A 20,640-nucleotide genomic window follows, 5' to 3' on the forward strand; every position below is an offset into this window, starting at 1 on the left:
CTAATAAAAATATGTAAGTGTGCACAAGTCTCTTTGAGTTTGAGATTAAAGGAGCAGCTAACAACCATGACTATATGACACTAGCCAATCACACGACAGCATTGCATGGGGCCCACAACTACAAAGTTTAGACCCCACGTGAAATGTTGTCATGTGTTTGCCTGTGTCAAATAGCCATGGCACTTAGCCATTCTTTGAAATACTGCTCTAACATCTTATGAAATTGGGATCCTCAAAGGATTTTTAGCTTGACCCCCTTGCCAAAAAGCCTTGCATTTTTGGCAGTTTTGAAGATTTTAGATCCACGGATTTGAGATCTCTCATTTTAGTAATTGGAGGATTTGGCATGAGTTACCAATGGGGCTCGGTGTGGTTGGTAAGAGCTATCAGTGTACGTCTCCTTGTGGTGGGATGTTGCAGGTTAAAAACCTTAGTGGTACATTAAACAATAACTGGTGGGGTTATGCCTAACCCCATCTTGCCTTTCTAAAAAAAAGGATTTGGCATCTGTCGAATTTGACTTCAATCCAGAGATCTGTAACAAACCAAACTCATCCCTATTGAAAAGTGGATTTTTTTTTTATAATTGTGGAAACTCTACCCAGAGATCCGGAGCCTTACAGATATAACACAATCCAAACCACAAGGGATCTTACATTAACCCAACAATCGACTAATTAACTTTATTCATCAATAATTAAAGTTTAAGAACATAATCAAATAAATGTCCTTAATTATAGAGCCACACTGTCCCAAACAAAATATCAGAAAGTAGTCATGAAGCCTCATAAGCCCCATATAGTAGATGTCCTCATCATTGGGCTTCAGGACCTATGAAAAACATAAAGAGCACAGGGTCAAAATTAAAGATCCTTTGTACGAATTTTTCTAAAGATACAAATAGGCAAGAGAAGTATAAATCAATTCATATAACATTTTTAGAGGAACATGACTACAACTATCTCATAATCCAAACAACCAATCATGCATTTAATAACAATTAGCATGCAACAACAATATCTCACATGAAATGAAAATAGGTAAAGGTGCATAAACTAATTTCAGAATAGTAAATATGCATGATATCAATGCACATGCATGAATAGCTTATTAAATTCTTGTCAGAGTTTTCTTTTGTATGCATGTCGCTATTAAATGTACACAATTTTAGTTTCACTTTTCATTAAAACCTGCGGATATGAAAAAATGGGCACAACAATTCCCGAAGTTCAAGATATCCTAGTTATAGCTTAACACATAATTTGTGTTTTATTAATGGGTTTCAGATTTGGCCCTCGACCGATATCAAAAATCAATGTCATACATCAGAACATTAGAAATCAACATTTAATGTCGGAACACCAGGAAAATCAACATCTACTGATATCACTTTCTTGGTATACCAATAATAACTATGTCTGCACACCACCCTCAGGCAAAGTGACAGAAACTCCCTAAATCGTGGCTGAGAGGTGAACCACCATATCATATTTAGGAGCACAATCGCACACAGAGTTTTAGTATCCTTACGGTTCTCCAAAACCGCCATCTAGGATTCCCATAATGTAAAAGGAACATTCAAGAAGAAACATTAATTACACTATTTTATCTTTTTTATCTTTTATCAAAAGACATTCTTTTCAAAAGATTTATTTTACAAATCAACATGCAAAATACAACATGTGACCTTGGCCCGTTACAAAATTTAACAGTGCAATTAATTCAGAAATCAATAGTTTCAAATGGATTTTTGCAATGCATAGAATAAACTTAGAGCAACACCTGCTCATGGTCCACATGGCCTACAGTGGATCACATCTGACCACTGGTGCATCTTATGCAAAGTGAACATGTGATCACATAATTATCCAAACATGTTCACAAATGCACATTCATTCACACACAATACGAATGTGCATGAATAAACAATTTACATATGCATATGAACACATGCTTTCAATATACATTTTTATTTTCATGATTCATCTCATGCATAATATACAGCCGTACACATGATCATGCTGATGCAACAACAATGTAATTTCAGAATTCACGTGTTCACTATATGCATATTTAAGCCAACACAAAACTCAAGTTCATGAGCATATGTAAACAACCACATCTTTACCAAATTCGAGTATGCTCGGGTTACCAATCAAAACATACTGAGCCCGAAGGTATGTTAATCATACACGGCATAACACTAAGACCTCATTGGCAATCGGTTAGGCTTAGGCAAAACCATCACAGCCTCAACCGATAACGATATGCAGTCTCATATTAATTTCTCCACGTATGTGGTGTCTCTTTACGACACAACCATATAAAAATTTTGTGACATTTTTTGATACAAGAACAGTCACATAAAAGCATGCATAATCAATCACATAACATATTTTTAGTAATATTCATAAGGCATGACAATCCTGTAAAAGTGTGCATAACAGTCATATAGAAGCACACATTATGTAACGTTTTATAAAGCATGAACAGTCTTATCATGACATACATGAACAGTCACATGATTATGTATTTAACCAGTCCGATAATTTGTCATGTAACCAGCTGAAAATCAACTATATGACAGGCTGAAATTTTTGTTATGAAACAGGCTATAAACTGACTATATAATAGGTTGAAATTTTTATTATGTAACAGGCCATAAATTGGCTATATGACAGGCTGAAAATATGTCATATATCAGGCCAAGAATTTGGTAATGTACATGCAAAAAATCAACTATATAATAGGCCAAAAAAAATCAGACTTACTACAGTTCATGTGGCAGCAACAAAACAAGCCATATTCAATCTAACAGTGGCAGCATACCTGATCTTAACTTAGAGTTCAAGATGAAACTTTAAAGGTTGTTTTGATGCTGGCCTAAATGGCAGCATCAAACAAAGTTGGATATGGGTCCTAGACGATGATAATCGACTGGGCTAAAACCCACTGACATCAGCTCCATTTCATCATTTTTTTTGTTTGAGTCTATCCCAGCTGACTGCAGTCAGCTGGAGTGTAACACATGAGATCTGCTCAGCTGACTACAGTCAGTTGGGCTTGACAGACTTAGAAACTGCTCAGCCGACTACAGTTGGCTGGGCATGACAGATTATAAAATATGATCAGCCAACTGTAGTTGGTTGGGCACAGAAGTGTTTGAATTATATTTAGTCGACTGCAGTTGGTTGGGCATATTAGTGTCTCGTATTATTTTTTGAACCCTGCTCAGCTAACAACACTTGGATGGGCCTGTGTACTAGAGAAACTGCTCAGCCGACTTTTGTCAGCTAGGTTGTTCACAGTTCATAAAAAAAATGAAATAAATTTGAAAATCAATCCTAAAACCATAATTTACGAAATTTGGGTTTTGGTGACATAATGTAAAACATGAACAGTCTTATATAATGCATTAAACAATTATATTAGTATGTTATATGACCAGTCTGAACACTTATCATGCCACAGGCCGAGAACTGATCATGTACAGACCAAGAACCAGCCATATAATAGACCAATATCTTAATCATGTAACAGACCAAAAATCTAGTTATGTAACATGCTGAAAATCTATCGCAAAACAGGCCAAAAAAAAAAAAACAATCATTGACATCCGTAGATCCGGACGAAATTTGTACGTTTATGAGGCTTGTCAGATCTGTCCACCATTACAATAGGCAGATCTATCCACATTTGTCCATACACATGGTAGGACAGATTTATCCTTGTGAACAGTGGAACAAATCTAACTATATGCACCGAAAATCGAAACAGCATGCATAGGCTAAAAGAATAAAATTTATGGATGGTTATAATATATATATATATATATATTATAACCATATATATATATATATATATAAAACTAATGTAATGTTATCTATCAATCTCTCTCTCTATATATATACCTAGTAAAATCATATTCTCGTTTTTTTCTTCTTTTTTCATTCCACCAAAAACATTACATAAACCTCATCTGTGCTATTTCTCTGCATTTGAATCAAGAAGGAAGCCTGTACCTTTTTTTGAAGCTCAAAAGAGACCAGGAGAAAGATCGAATGATCGGAGAGAAAAAGTGCCTTCTTCTCCTTCTTTTCTTCTTATTTTTTCTTCTCTTTCTTTCTCTCCCACGGTTTCTCTCTCTCTCTCTCTTTGTTTCTTCTTTCTTTCTTTTTCAAGTTTTATATCAGAGGGGGCCTCTAGAGGGTGACGCCCCTCTAGGGCTTCCTCACATGGACAGGAGATAGAATTTTCCATATGGGATTCTATCTCCAACCTCCTTTCCTAATCTTTCTAGATTTTTTTTGTTGACTTTTCCAACTCCTTCCTCTTTCTAATTACTTACTTTTTTTTTAAAGCAACCAAAGGGGCTCTTATAGAGACCCCACTATTTGGTAACTACCATATCTAACTGAAATTTCAAATTAATTAATTTTTCATAATTAATTAATTAATTAATAATTATTAATTATTAATTATTAAAAAAATCTAGAGGGTGTCTTATCCCTCTAGGAGTCTTTTTAACCTTAAATTTTCTTAAATTAAACCTTTATACTAAATTTAAAGCTTTGATTTCGTTGGACCTAGATTTTGGATCTGAATTTGGATCCAAGATCCAAATCCATATTCAATATTCATATGGATCTTGAATTGAATCAGATCCTAATTAATATAGGTCTTCGACTGAGTCTAGATCTATATTAACTTGGATCATGCGGATCGGATCTAGTCCGATCCAACCCGAACCCGATCCTATCGAGATGGGCACTTTTTAAAAAAATGTAATTTTTGGGCGAACTATAGTTCGAATTCAGGAAAATAAAATATCATTGAATTCAATATTTCAAGGTGCATCCAATGATGTATAACTTGAATTTTGCCTCCGATTTTCACATGAATTTAACTCAAATTTTGCTTAAATTTTACTTGATTTTAAAGGTAAAAAATAAAAGTTTTTATCATATCTTGTTTAGCTCGTTCAGGTCTTGTCAATGAGACTTGAGCCAAACCCAAACTCAATTGACACCACCTAAAATTAAGGATTTATCAATTTTCTGCAACACAACCAAAATCTTTGAATTTGACTGTGTAAAAACACACGATATTACATCCATACCTTCTTAAAAGAATTTCATTCACAAAATTAGAACGTACTGAATAGGTGTGGGTAGTGCTCACGCATATCGACCTTGGGCTCTCAAGTGCACTCGTCCAATCTGTGATGTTGCCAACACACCTTCACGAATAGAATCGTCCTACTGTGCAGTGTCCTCTCTTGGCGATCCACAGATTTCATCAGCTTCTCCTATGTCATCAAGTCAGGTTGTACATCAACCGCCTCATAGTGGATCACATGTGAGGGGTCAGTCACATACTTCTTCAAGATCGAGACGTGAAAGACATTATGAATCTAAGAAAACTAAGGGAGAAGTGTCACACGGTATGCGGTCTACCCAACACTCTCAAGGATCTCTAAGGGTCCAACATATTGAGGACTCAACTTCCCCTTCTTCCCGAACCGGAAGACACTCTTCGTGGGCGAGATCTGTACAAACACGTGGTCACCCATGGCAAAGTTGAGCTTCCTACGCCGCTGATTGGCATAGCTCTTCTGCCTGCTTTGTGCTGCGACCAACCTCTGTCGGATCAACCGTACCTGGTCTGAGTAGTGCTTGATGGCCTCTGGTGACTCCACTGCTCTCACTCCAACCTTATTTCAGCACACTGGGGATCTACATGGTCTGCCATACAGAGCTTCGTATGAGGCCATACCAATGCTGGCAGGGTAACTATTGTTGTATGAAAACTCTACAAGCTTTACAACCTATCTCACTCTCCTGCCCAATCTAACGCGCATGCTCTAAGCATATCCTCTAGTGTTTGTATCATGCGCTTTGTCTGACCATCAGTTTGTGGGTGAAAAGTCGTGTTGAACTTTAATGTGGCACCAAGGGTCTTCTACAACTGGTGCCAAAAACGAGACATAAAATGAGGGTATCGATCTGACATGATCGAATGTGGCACCCCGTGAAGCCAGACTATCTCATCCACATAGAGGTCTGCTAGACTCTCCAAGCTTTGACTGATCCTGATCGGTAGAAAGTGGGCACTCTTCGTTAACATGTTCACTATCACCTAGATGGCATCGTGTTGACAATGGGTCCACGACAACCCTATGATGAAGTCCATTAAGTTGTCATCCCACTTTCACTCTGGAATGTTTAATGACTGAGGAAGTCCACCAGGTCTCTAATGCTTGATCTTCACCTACTGGTAGGTAGACACCGAGACACAAACTCTGCTATGTCCTGCTTTATCTTGTTCCACCAATACATCCGTTGGAGGTCCTTGAACATCTTAGTAGAACTTGGGTGAACAAAATACCTCGACCGGTATGCCTCACTCATCAGCTCCTCCTGCAGTGCCTTTGGAACCCACCATCTGTCTTTGAACATGATGGTTTCATCCTCCTCACGACAAAACTATGCATCATGCTTCTGGGCACTCATGCACAACCTCTTAAACTCTAGATCGATTGACTGAAGCTCCTCAATGTGGTCTATAATCTTAGGTTACGCCTGCATCCCCGCATAAAGGATGCATCCAGAATCATCTGCAAATGGTTGTCATCTCACAAACTCTTTGATCATATCCCAAATATGCCCTATTAAGCTAAGTATCATGACTAAAGCCTTCTGTCAAGCGTGTCTGCCACTACATTTGCCTTACCAGGGTGGTAGGTGATGGAGAACTTGTAGTCCTTCAGGAACTCCAAACACTTGTGTTGCCTCAAATTAAAATCACATTGTGTGAATATGTACTTGAGGCTCTTATGATCAGAGAGGACCTCAAACTATTTCGCATACATGTAGTGACACAAGATCTTCAGTGCAAAGACAATTGCCGCTAACTCCAAGTCATACGTGGGGTAATTCTTCTCATGCACCTTTAGTTGTCGAGAAGCATACGCGATCACCTTTCTGTGCTGCATCAAGACACAGTCCAGTCCGGTCCCTAAAGCATCATTGTACACAATGAATCTACCTGTCCCAAAAGGTAAAGTTAATATTGGGGCCGTGGTCAACCTCCTCTTCAGCTTCTGAAAGCTCTCCTCACATCGAGGTGACCAAACCAACTTTATCTTCTTCTATAAAAGTCGAGTCATTGGAGCCGCTATACGAGAGAAGTTCTCAATGAATTGACAGTAGTAGCTCACCAATCCCAAGAAACTCTTGATCTCTAAAATTGTCTTCGGTTGCTTCCAAGACAACATTGCCTCCACCTTGGCTGGATCGACCTCAATGCCCTTCTTAGAGATCACGTGGCTGAGAAACATCACCCTGTGGAGCCAAAACTCACACTTCAAGAACTTAACATAAAGTTGATGTTCTCTCAGTGTCTGCAACACAATCCACAGATGCTCTCAGTGCTCCTCCACGCTCTCAGAGTAGATAAGAATGCCATCGATGAATATAATGACAAAAGAATCCAACCATAAACTGAAGACCCGATTGCTTTCGCACTTCCTTTGGTCTGGGAATGTGTCGCACAAAAAGTACCTGCTTGTTTCTTGTCAACAGATCGTGCTTCCGAGGCACCAAGGTGGCTTAGAGATTCCAACTATGAGAAAGAGGAGCATCGTTTTAGTCTTGAAGTGGGCTTGGGAAGCTTCCACATCTCAATCTTCTTGGGCTATGATTGTTAGGCAAAAATATGGTAGTCTACATGAATCCCTTCTTTCCACGCCCAGTTCAGTGTGTCATTCGTCCCTCTGGCTAGAGTGGCGGAAGACACTTCGATCCTTCAGTGGCAGAGATTTTAGGCCTGTCCATGGCATGACATGGCTTCACTGGGCCATGGCGAGCGGAGATAGGTTCTCCATTAAGCAAGTTTACCATTCCTTGTTGCCATCCGGGATGAACTGGTTTCCCAGTGATTGTATGTGGGGTAAGGGGCCAGCTCCAAGGGCAAAAGCTTTGGCGTGACTTGTGGCTCTGGATCGTGTTCAAACCCAAATTAATGTCAGGAAACGGGGGATTCAATTTCCAAGCATGTGTGTTCTTTACGAGAAGGTTGTAGAGGACACGACTCACCTATTTTGGCTCTGCCCGGTCATTCTAGACTTATTTTTTCAAACTTGGGGTGCGCCACTTGTTCAAACTCGTTCGTGCTCCGTTATTCGGGACCTCTTGCTTGGTCCCAGGATTGTACGACACAAAAAAAATGGAGATTACTGTGGCGGGTTTGGTTGCTTTCAGCATGGTGGGTCATATGGACTGAAAGAAACGACATCTTCTTCAGGGGCATCAAATTCGATTTCGGAAGGCTTCGACAATGGGTCATGTCTGATGTGTATCTGGCTCTTAAATTACATAGTAGGGGGGAGGGGCTGATCGGCTTGTACTCTGAACTATGTACAATCGCCATCTAGATTGTGGCTGTTTTGCTGTTATGTTTCTCTTTTGTCTCTCCCATCCAATATTCTGTTGGATGTATTTTGGTAATGTTGAATGGTGAATGTTCTCTCTCTTTCTCTCTCTCTTGTACATGCACTACAGAGTTTGTAACCCAAACTGAAACTACAACACCACACGTATATTTGTGCGGATGCATAAACATGAAATTTTGCCCATCCAAATGGATGGGTTTCATAGATTTAGGCGATGTTTGGAAACTAGTTGTCAGAAGTAGCCAGAGTGGGAATACCAACACCAGAATTGTTGGTGATGGATGGAGTTGTAAGAAATGATGCAAGTGAGATGGTATTTGACACGTCCAATTCCACATTTTACATCCCACTTACATGAGGTGGTAGTTACCAAATACTACACCAGATCTCACACAGGTGACTGCTTCAACAACCTTCCTAACGTTCTTTCAGTATTATTTCCAACTTTTTAGTTGCATTCCAAACAGATGCACATGTGGAAGTGGTAAATCTCCCATAAAATCAAAGTGGGCGATAAAGTAGTCAGAAGTCATAGGAAAAAAGGTTTCATTTCAAAAAAATTGCCTAGACCGGATATGTCTTATTTGCAAAATGGGACACCAGTTGATATGGCATTCAATCCATTAAGAGTACCTTCACGAACGAATGTGGGACAAATATTTGAATGCTCACTCGAGTTAGCGGGAGACCTGTTGGGCAGATATTATAGAATAACACCCTTTGATGAGATATATGTTGGGTTTCCCTCCTTTGTGGGATCCATTGGTTCGATGCACATTCAGTATCACTGCAGAATTTCAAGCACGATGCTTGATCTTTTCGAAGATGATTTGGAGTATTTGATGGATAGCGATTTGTAGAAGTCCTCTCAGCTAAATGACTATTCAACTGTTCAGAGTTTGAGGTTCAGCGAGTTGTCGATGACGATTTGTGGTGAGTGCCTTCAGTTGCATAGCGATTTGTGGTTAGCGTTATGTGTTTCAGTCAGATGACGATTTGTGGTTATCGTTGGATAGCGATTTGTGGTATCGCTGGATAGCGATTTGTGATAAGGTGCATCGTAAGTTATGCAAGATATTTAGTCTTCCGCATTTAATGTGAGTCTTGTCTTCTATTTAGGGATGGATGAGAGAGCAAAAGCAATGGGAGAGAGCAAAAAAGGCAGAATATTAGGGAGAGAGTGTGAGAAACACTTTTAGTGCACCGAAAGGGTGCGGAGGAAAAAAAAAACAAGAAGTGTTGCGACACTTCTTTCAAGACAGCTTCGTCAAGCTAGTTCTTCAAATCATTCGTTCTTTGTTCCTCAGTGAGGCATATCCTCTTGTTCATTTCGTTACACCTTGTGTGTTTGTAAGGCTTATGCCTTTTGGCCACTTTGTAATCTTTGTTTGAAGATAGTGGAAGTTGTTGACCTATTGGTCGTCGTGGACATACCTCAGTTGAGAGGGAACCACGTAAATCGTTGTGTGCTATTTTTATTTTCGCAGCTAGTTTGTTTTGGTTTATTTTTCTACCACTATCATCATCGTATTGTTTTCATCAATTCACACTTGTGGGGAGACCCGGTACGTCCATTTTAACCCCAACATATGGTATCAGAGATTTGGTTAGTATATTTGTGTGTGAAGTCATGGAGAATAACATTGGGCGTATGATCAGTTTGAATGGCACAAACTGGATGGCATAGAAAACTAAAATAGAAGACCTCTTGGGTTATAAAGATTTGGATGGACCCATAGACGGTGTGAGAGGCAAACAAGAAGAGATAAAAGATGTCGAATAAAAAAAACTAGACCGAAAGGCGATCAGTTTCATTCGACAATGGATAGATGATAGTGTCTTTCATCATGTATCCATAGAAACTTTGACGCATGGTCTTTGAACCAAACTAGAGAGCCTTTATGATAGAAAGGCAGCAGTGAATAAGGCGTTTCTATTTCGAAAGCTTGTGAACCTCAAGTATAAAGAGGGCGGCTCTATTGCAGAGCATTTGAATGAGATCAAAAGCATTGTAAATCAGTTGGCCACAATGAAAATCACTTTTGATGATGAGTTACAAACTTTGTTGCTCTTATTTCCCTTCCTGAGAGTTGGGAAACCTTGGTGGTCACAGTCAGTAACTTTGCACCTGATGGAATGGTAACGATGAGCCAAGTTACCAGCAGTCTGTTGAATGAAGAGTCCAGGAGAAAGTCATTAGGTCCTTCTACCTCAAAGGCGCTTGTGATTGAAAACAGGGGGAGAAGCAGAAGTAAGAGCAGGGCTTTGCACTACCATGGCAAATCCAGAGGCCACTCACATTCGACCTCAAAGAAAGACGTCGAGTATTATTATTGCCACAAGAAGGGGCATATGAAGCGACAGTGCAGGAAGCTCAAGCTTAAGGAGTAGAACAGAGAGAAGAGCTCAGAAGAAAAATAAGGTGCCACAGTCACAGATGGAGAGCTCATGGTTGTCTGTGATGGCACTAGCATAAATTTGATCGATCAGGAGACCGATTGGGTGATTGACTCTGGAGCTTCATTTCATGTTACCTCACGGGTTGATTTCTTCACTTCCTACTCGCAAGGTGATTTCGGTAATGTCTGAATGGGAAATGAAGATGTGTCAAAGATTGTTGGCATGGACAACATTTGCTTGAAAACAAGTGTTGGCTGTAAGTTGTTGCTGAAAAATGTGAGGCATGTACCAGACATCCGACTGAATCTGATCTCTGCTGGAAAGTTAGATGATGAGGGCTATAACAACACCTAAAGTGATGGAAGGTGGAAGCTAACCAAAGGCTCATTGGTGATAGCCAGAGGAACAAAGGCTCGTTCCCTTTACACTTTGTAAGCGAAGATCTGGAAGAGTGTTGTGAATGTTGTGGAGACTGGGCTCGTCCACAAAATTATGGCATAGAAGGCTTGGGCATATAAGCAAGAAGGGGCTGCAAGTCGTAGTTAAGAAAGAGTTCCTGACAGGTGCAGTAGGTACATCTTTGGAACCTTGTGTTCATTGCTTCCATGGTAAACAAAATAGAGTTTCTTTCCATAGATGCATTGCATCTAGAAAATCTCATGTTCTAAATCTTGTACATTCTGATGTGTGTGGACCTTTAAAGGTCAAGACACTTGGTGGTGCATTGTACTTTATGACTTTCATTGATGATCACTCTAGGAAAGTCTGGGCTTATACACTGAGGACTAAAGACCAAGTTCTAGATGTATTCAAGCACTTTCAGGCCATGGCTAAATAAGAAACTGGCAGGCAGTTGAAGTGTGTTCGCTCGGATAATGGTGGCAAATACATTGGGCCATTTAATCAGTATTACACCAATCATGGCATCAAGCATGAAAGAACTATAAGGATGACACCTCAACAGAATGGGGTTGCTGAGAGGATGAAGCACATCATTCTTAAGAGAGTCAGATGTTTGCTGTCACACTCTAAATTGCCAAGATCTTTCTGGGGTGAGACAATGAGGACAACAATTGATCTTATCAACTTGTCTCCTTTTATTCCCTTGAAGGGAGATGTTCCAGAGAAAGTTTGGATAGGAAAAGAACCTTTCTATGGACACTTAAGAGTGTTCGGCTGTAGAACATTTATTCACATTCCGAAGGAAGAGAGGTCCAAGCTTGATCCAAAAGTCAAGCAATGCATATTCATTGGCTATGGACATGAAGAATTTGGCTACAGACTGTATGACCCTATTGATAAAAAGGAGGTCAGAAGTCAAGATGTTGTCTTATTGGAAGATTAGACCATTGAAGACATTGGTGGGTCTGAGCCATCAGAGTCCAGTACAGGTGATCTTATTGATTTAGATCCCCTAGATGCGCCGACTGTTCATGATTTCGTGGAGGAGATTCCACCTCCTCGCAATGATGCAAAGGAAGGAAGTGTTGAGTCAGAAATTGAGGGGGAGCCAACACCCCAAGAGTCACTTCCTCAGACTCCGATAAGGAGATCCACTAGAGAAAAACAGTCATCCAGAAAATACTCATCAAATGAGTATGTGATGATTACAGATCAAGGTGAGCCAGAAACTTTTGAAGAAGTTTTGGAGGATGAAAACAAGTCTGAGTGGTTTAAGGCAATGAAAGAAGAAATGGATTCATTGCATGCGAATCACACCTTTGATCTGGTAAAGACAACTAAAGGGAAGAAGGTGTTAAAGAACAAATGGGTCTTCAAGTAGAAGACTGATGAAAACAACTCTCAACCTAGATACAAGGCACGTCTTGTTGTGAAAGGTTTTGCTCAGAAGAAAAGAGTTGACTTTGATGAGATCTTCTCACCACTTGTGAAGATGCCCTCCATCTGAACTGTGCTCGATATAGCTGCAAGCATGAATTTGGAAGTTGAACAGCTTGATGTGAAGACTGCATTTCTATATGGTGACTTGGAAGAAGAAATTTATATGGAGCAACCTGAGAGTTTCATTGACAAGGGTAAAAAGCACCTAGTTTGCAAGTTGAAGAAGAGCTTGTATGGATTGAAGCAAGATCAAGGCAGTGGTATAAGAAATTTGATTTCTTTATGAATGAGCATGGATACTCAAGAACCTCCACAGACCATTGTGTGTTTGTGAAGAAATTTCCAGATGGTAATTTTATCATTCTCTTGCTTTATATGGATGATATACTGATTGTGAGCCAAGACATCAGCAAGATTAGCAAGTTAAAGTTGGAGCTAAGTGAGACATTTGCCATGAAGGATTTAGGTCCAGCAAAGCAGATTCTTGGGATGAGAATCGTTCATGACAGATCACATGAGATGATATGGTTATCTTAAGAAAAGTATATCAGAAAGGTTCTTGAGAGGTTCAACATGGACAAAGCAAAGCCTGTTAATTGTCCACTTGCAGGCCATTTCAAACTTAGCTCAAGACAATGTCCTACAAATGATGAAGAAGGAACAAAGATGCAGAAAATTCCCTATGCTTCGGCAGTAGGTTCGTTGATGTATGCTATGGTCTGTACTCGACCAGACATAGCTCATGCTGTTGGAGTTGTTAGTCGATTTCTGTCAAATTCAGGGAAAGAACATTGGGCAGCAGTGAAATGGATTCTAAGGTATCTTCAGGGCACATTAAAGATGAGTCTGTGTTTTGGAAAGGGTGAACCCATTCTTGATAGATTCACAGATTCTGATATGGCTGGTGATGTAGATAGTAGAAAGTCTACTTCTGGGTATTTGATTACTTTTGCAGGGGAGCAGTTGTATGGCAGTCAAAATTACAGAAATGTCTAGCTCTCTCCACTATAGAAGTTGAGTTCATTGCCATTATAGAAGCCAGTAAAGAATTGTTGTGGGTGAAGAAATTCTTGCAAGAGTTGGGCTTGAAGCAAGAAGAGTATGTTCTTCATTGTGATAGTCAAAGTGCTATTCATTTGAGTAAGAATTTCTCGTTTCATTCAAGATCGAAACATATTAATGTTTGATACCACTGGATTCGATATGTCTTGAATAAAAAATTGCTGCAACTAGAGAAAGTGCATACTGATGACAATACATCAGATATGCTGACCAAGGACAAGCATGAGAAGTGTCGATTCCTAGCAGGAATGGAAGAAGCTTCCACATAAGTCGGGAAGGGGGAGAATTGTTGGGGTTTCCTCCTTTGTGGGATCCATTGGTTCGATGCACATTCAGTATCGCTGCAGAATTCTAAGCACGATGCTTGATCTTTTCGAGGACGATTTGGAGTATTCGTTGGATAGTGATTTGTAGAAGTTCTGTCAGCTGAATGATGCTTTAGTTGTTCAGAGTTTGAGGTTCAGCGAGTTGTCGATGGCAATTTGTGGTGAGTGCCTTCAGCTGCATAGCGATTTGTGGTTAACGTTATGTGCTTCAGCTGGATGACGAATTGTGGTTATCACTGGATAGCGATTTGTGATAAGGCGCTTCAGGCACATCGTAAGTTATGCAGGACGTTTAGTCTTCCACATTTAATGCGAGTCTCGTCCTCTATTTAGGGGATGGATGAGAGAACAAAAGCAGCGGAAGAGAGCAAAAAAGGCAGAACATTAGGGAGAGAGTGTGAGAAACACTTTTAGGGCACCGAAAAGGTGCGGAGGGAACAAAAAGCAAGAAGTGCTACGATACTTCTTTCAGGACAACTTTGTCAAGCTGATTCTTCAGATCATTCGTTCTTTGTTCCTCAGTGAGGTATATCCTCTTGTTCATTTCGTTACACCTTGTGTATTTGTAAGGCTTATGCCTTTTGGCCACTCTGTAATCTTTGTTTGAAGATAGTAAAAGTTGTTGACCTATTGGTCGCTGTGGACGTACCTCAGTTGAGAGAGAACCATGTAAATCGTTGTGTGCTGTTTTTATTTTCGCTACTGGTTTGTTTTGGTTTATTTTTCTACCAGTGTCATCGTCGTATTGTTTCCATCAATTCACACTCGTGGGGAGACCCAGTACATCCGTTTTAACCCCAACAATATACACACAAAAATTTCCATTCCTGCCACATACTGACAGCTTCCAAACAGGGCCTTACTCAAGTTTATAGAAAAAAAAATCTACCAAATAGAGAGAGAGGCATGGAAATATAATATTAGTAAGAAAGTGAAAGAGGTCGATTTGACATACGCAGGCATGGCTTAGTGATGTATTGGGAGCAAAATTAAAGGCTGCCCTTTTGTATCATATATTAGAATTTTAGTAGGAAATTATCACTTTAAAGTGTAAACATAATGTATACATGTATGCCTTCAACCGTTTCTAATGTGATTGTGATTTTTTCCCATTAATTGCAAGTTACAACAACAATAAAACCCTATGATCTAGAGCTACGACCTTACTTTCTATGCCTCGGTTGTTTGACAATAGATTTCAGTGCACCAAACAGTAGGGGATAAATTGTGAAATTTAATCAAACAAGAATTACTTAAGCCAAAGCCCAGCATAGGCGCGACGGCGAAAGTCTTGACCTCAGAATTTTACCCCATTGGTGGTTGATCTATGATCTACCTGCGAATGGAACCAAGGTTATATATATATATATATTAATGAGTTTGTGCTAAACTCATTTGATGCTAAACCACATGCTAAATGGGTTTTTTTGTCCTTTTTTTCATTTTACTTTTAAATTCTGACCGTAATGTGATCTATGTACTTGATTTATAGGGATCAGCTCTTGAAGCATTTGATTCCAATATATGGGTGGGTTTTTATAAGGTTCAAAAAAACAACGGTCCAAAATCTTTGTAAAATTTTTAGGCTCCAAACATTATTGAAAACACAAGAGCCAGGTGTGGATCCTTAGTAAATCCACCATGCCCAACACATTTATAGAGCTAAAACTGCATAAAAAGCACCGAAGAAGCCCAAAAACCCATTTAGCATGCGGTTTAGCACCAAATGGGTTTAGCACGGACCCATCTTCCTATATATATATATATATATATATATAAAGTAATGCTAAGCTGCTTCGGGATTACCTACACACATAGTAAAATCATAGATGTAGTATCTTCTCAATCGGACTCCGTGTTCAACATAGTTATTTGATAAGAATCATGTCCGGATCATATTTTTGGACATAAAATAAGATTTTTTAAATCATGAAACTTTGCTACATTTTAGGCGGTTGATTTTTTTAAGGTCTTAAAAAACCTATACAATGATTACAATCGCATGATCTAAAACTTGTTTTCTGTTTAAAAATGCATATAGATCACATTTATAAGGTCTTATCAACAAAAAAAAAACTACAAGATTTGGAAAACCCAAACCTTTTACTAGATGGGAGTAGGTGCTCTATATATAGGAAGAGGGACCGTCCAACTAAAAGAAGGTCCAAAATCTACAACCCATGATAATCCACGGTGTTCTTTTTCTAACAACCGAGTTTTATATCGATCACATTTTTTCAACAAAAGAAACTTTTTTTAAGCTATGAAAAAATTGAGCATTTGTGACCATTGATTTTTGAATCACCAAAAAAAAACACTTGCATAAACTGGATTCCCATGAAACAAAAAATTTGATCCCAACCAAATAGACCATGTAGATCATATCTATAAAGATTCACATAAAATAACACGAGCTATGAGATATTGCTCATTTCAACTCATTAATATTGTATGCACATCCCCACTAACTAACTAACTAACTATGTATATATTGTATGCACATCTCCACTAACTAACTAACTAACTAACTATATATATATAAAAGGAAGACTCTATTAAACATCAAGAAGTCTTTTTTTTATGAGGAATGTTGAAACCACCTGCGAAATCAGACCCTGCGCTGGCTATGCATATCGCACATTCAGCCGTTGATACCACGGTGTAAACCCCCTGAGACACACCTTGTCTTTAGGGAGTCGTCTTGCTTCGGCACGAGCTAAAGGCATGATACCCTTACCCTTCATAATGCAAGGGGCTGACATTTGTGAGAAACTCTAACCACCCGCCTAGCAGCCAAGGGCCCTTCCATTACACAAAACCCTTTGGGGCTACCAATCCACGTCTCCATGACTTGCTACTTACTATATTTGTATCCATGACTTACCACCCAAGGAATTGGCATCCACGCCATCTTGTCCGTTGAAGGGCATGACCAGTCTCCCTAAGGTTATAAATTAATGAGACATGATCAACTATGCTAAGAGACTAATGGCTCTCACTTCTTTTTTTTGAAAGGCAAGGTGGGGTTTGGCCGACCCCATCAGTTATTCAACCTACCATTGGGTTTTGAACCTGCAACTTCCCACTACAAGGAGACATGCACTGACAGCTCCTACCAACAACACAACTTTGGCTACTAATGACTCACTTAATTAGGAGCAAATATGTATTTTGGCAACGTCTTAACATAATCTTACTTAGGACAAGAAATAAATAGGAAGAGTTTGACTAGCCCTGAACCCATCATCTAGCTTGACTTGACCCATTGCTTGGTTAACTTTGAGTTTCTCATAGCTACATTTACAAACATAAAAAATGAACCAGAAGAGACAAATAAGCTGTGTTGATTGAGGGAGAATTGTCTTTTTCTTTTTATTTTTTTTTGCTGTTTGATGAGCAAGTTGAGGGATAACGCCATGAACTTGAGACCCCAATTTGTATATATTACATAATAATATTTTGTCAAAAAATAATGTTTTTTATATTTCAAAGACCTGTTTGTTCCATTTTCATGGATGGGAATGATCTATCATACAAAAATAGGCATCGATTTTTAAAAGCTCTTGCCAGTTCAATTTAATTGAGAGAAGTATGAAAGGATTAATAAAAGGTAACCAACGGGGGCTCTGCTTGTTTGGTAGGAGCTGTTAGTGCAAGTCACCATGTGATGGAACGTTGCAAGTTCAAAACCCAATGGTATGTAGTGTAACGGGTGGAGTCGGCCTAACCCCATCTTGCTTATTAAAAATAAGAAAGAAAAGGTAACAAAAAAAAAACTGAGACTCACCGATGCCAACATGACAATTTTAACTGTGATGTTTAAGGGGGTGTTTGTGTGTCATGGAAAATTCAAGTTTTTTCGCAAAAAATGCATCGATGGGCGTGCGTTTCTGCAGAACTTACAATGCCAAAACAAACATGGCGTATGGAAAAATGCCTCGACGGGTGTGTCATTTTACACACTTAACTCTCATTTTTCTCGAAAAACTGTTCTCATGTGGGTCCCATTTAGTTTCCGCCGCAGAGGAATCCACTAAAGAAGTGCCGCAGAACCCTATTCCTTGACAAGAAAACGCCGCTAAATGTTTGTTTCATCGTAGCCAAAAGACTAGAAAAAGAGGCGTCACATTTTTTAAATGCGGCCCAACTTTGACAATCCATGCAGCAAACGTCTGGTCGACTCGGAATCGTAGCTTTCTCAAAAGCCAGTCTGGTAAAAGGTCCCTCAAGGACAGAGTAGGACGCCGGACCCACTTGAATCCAGACCGAGTTCGTCCTATCGTTTATGAATGCCAATGGATTCACATAAATGAATGCACCATCTAAATCTAACCCATGGCCTAGTCTCAGAGTGCAAGCAAAATATGAGGGACCGACAATCTGCCGTCGGTGATGATTTTTTATTCTTCTTTGGATTATAAAAAAATATAATAGAAAAAAAATAGATACCAACGGGAGATCCGCTTATCTGGCAAGAGCAGTTAGTGCATGTCACTTGTGTTGGTTGTAAGTTCGAATCCCAATGGTACTGTCGAAAAAAAGGGAAAAAAAAAGTAAATGCGTGTGACCCTGTCCACTAATAACCTAACAGGCTTACACGTTTGGCACTCAGAACCGAACAAACTTTTTTCTCTTAAACAGTTTAATGTTGCTAATTCCATTTAGTGCACGTCACATGTAGTTTTTTTATTATTTATAATTGAATCATTTGCACACAATTAAAAAATGACAAAGCAAGCATGCATAATGTTGCTAATTCCATTTTCTTTTGATACCTCAAAGAGTAAGGAAAGGGTGATTTTTTTGTCTTTCTATCATTGACATTCTGTTTATGATAGAGATAATATCTTTTTTTTTTCTAGCATTATTTACCATATGTGAAGTTTGATTGAGATTGCCTTGATATTTTACATTTAAATTTGTTTCGGTTGTATTTTGTGCTTTGCACAATTTATAGTTTAATCCATCTTTGTCATGGTGATCTCCTTCTCTTTGTTGTATTTTTTGTTTTTGTTTGTAGGTGGGATTCAGGATCAACTGTTGGTGAGTTTGACGGTCATTCAAGACGTGTCTTAAGTTGTGCATTCAAGCCTACAAGACCTTTTCGTATTGTTACATGTGGAGAAGATTACTTGGTGAATTTCTATGAGGGACCACCATTTAGGTTCAAACTGTCACAAAGGTTAGTCTTGTTTATGGTTTTAAGAGATTGATTTATACTATATTAGGTCAAGGATAGTGCAAATTTGCTAAAGGTTCAGCTGTTTTAACATAATTGTTTTGTATGAAGAATCCTTTGGTACATTGTCTTTCTTTTTTGGTAAAGGTATGAGGATCCAATGCAGGAACTGAAGCGTGACATGTTAGCCTGTCGAAGCAAATGAAATTCTAATAGCTATTCAGTATATGATGTGTTAGCTTTTAAGTAAATAATGACCATTCTCAAACTTTAGGAGTGCACTCTGGCTTGAAACATTACTATAACGTTTAACTTGCAATGGAATATAAAATCATGGTATAAATAAGTGTTCCTAGTATCTTCATGCTTGAATGACATTTTCCAAAAGCAATGCACATGATGTAAATAATATTTTCTCCAAATTGTAAGGAATTATGTGCTCTAGTGAGGGAGATGTATACCTGCCCTTTATCTGATGTGTAGTCTGTTTAAAACTAGTAAGAGAATTAACTAATAACATCCAAGGGGAATATATCAGGGTATTGAAGATAACATTTAAACTATTATTCCTAAAATGGCCAACACAGGTTTAAATTAACTGCACCGTCTAGGTAAATGTTTTAATATAATTGATCTTTGTTCTTGTAGGGACAGGACTACCACTTTTTCTACCAAAAATCTAAACAGATTTTTCAAGCCATAACTAGAGAGCTTTTCTGTCCTAGAGAATGGGCCCTGCTGGTTTCCAGATCACAGTTCATATCTTGATAATATTGCTTCAAAATACATTATAACTGCCAAGCCCCCTTCATGAGAGCGATATAGTTATGAATCTAGTCTGAGCACATCAGGAACACTTACTAATTTAGGTCTCTCTCCCTCTGTGTTTAAGGCTGGAAGGTTATAAAAATGGCAAAAAGCAGAAAATATGACAAGAACATGAGGGGCTTGGCAAACTTTCTTTTTCTTAACAGTTAACATAGGTTATGGATATATAAATGATAAAAGAGTAAGTTAACCGATAAGGGAAAAGGCTACTAACAAATGACGCTTCTCTAGAAAATCTAATTGCACATTCATAAAGGTTTAAGTTTCATATATACATATGGATTCATACAGTTTGAGGATTTGATTAACATATTTGTTAGATTTGAAATTAGATCAAACTAGATTAGCTTTCTATTCAAAGTAATTTAAACATGTATCTCTATTTGAATCTTTATGGCTATGGCCACATATGAGAAAAAATGGAAAGAATGGAGAATGGGGCATGCCAAGATTATGTCTTGGGTCATTAGTAGTCTTGATATCAAGAAGTGCTTGAGTCTAGCTAAATTTGAACATGCAAATAAATATTTGCATGAGACTATCTTAAGAAA

The 20,640-nt window shown here is 38.7% G+C and overlaps 1 protein-coding gene across 1 annotated transcript in view; it reads left to right on the plus strand.

Moving 5' to 3' along the window:
* LOC149829699 (actin-interacting protein 1-2-like) overlaps positions 1 to 20,640 on the plus strand; it is a 47,474-nt gene that overhangs the window by 23,560 nt on the left and 3,274 nt on the right. Inside the window, exon 4 of the mRNA XM_090015260.1 lies at positions 19,103 to 19,264. Within this exon, the coding sequence (XP_089871386.1) occupies positions 19,103 to 19,264 (162 nt within the window). The remainder of the gene's footprint in view (positions 1 to 19,102; positions 19,265 to 20,640) is intronic.

The sequence above is a fragment of the Nuphar pumila genome, chromosome 8 (genome assembly GCF_984573655.1).
Source record: "Nuphar pumila chromosome 8, dmNupPumi1.hap1.1, whole genome shotgun sequence".
Lineage (NCBI taxonomy): Eukaryota > Viridiplantae > Streptophyta > Magnoliopsida > Nymphaeales > Nymphaeaceae > Nuphar > Nuphar pumila.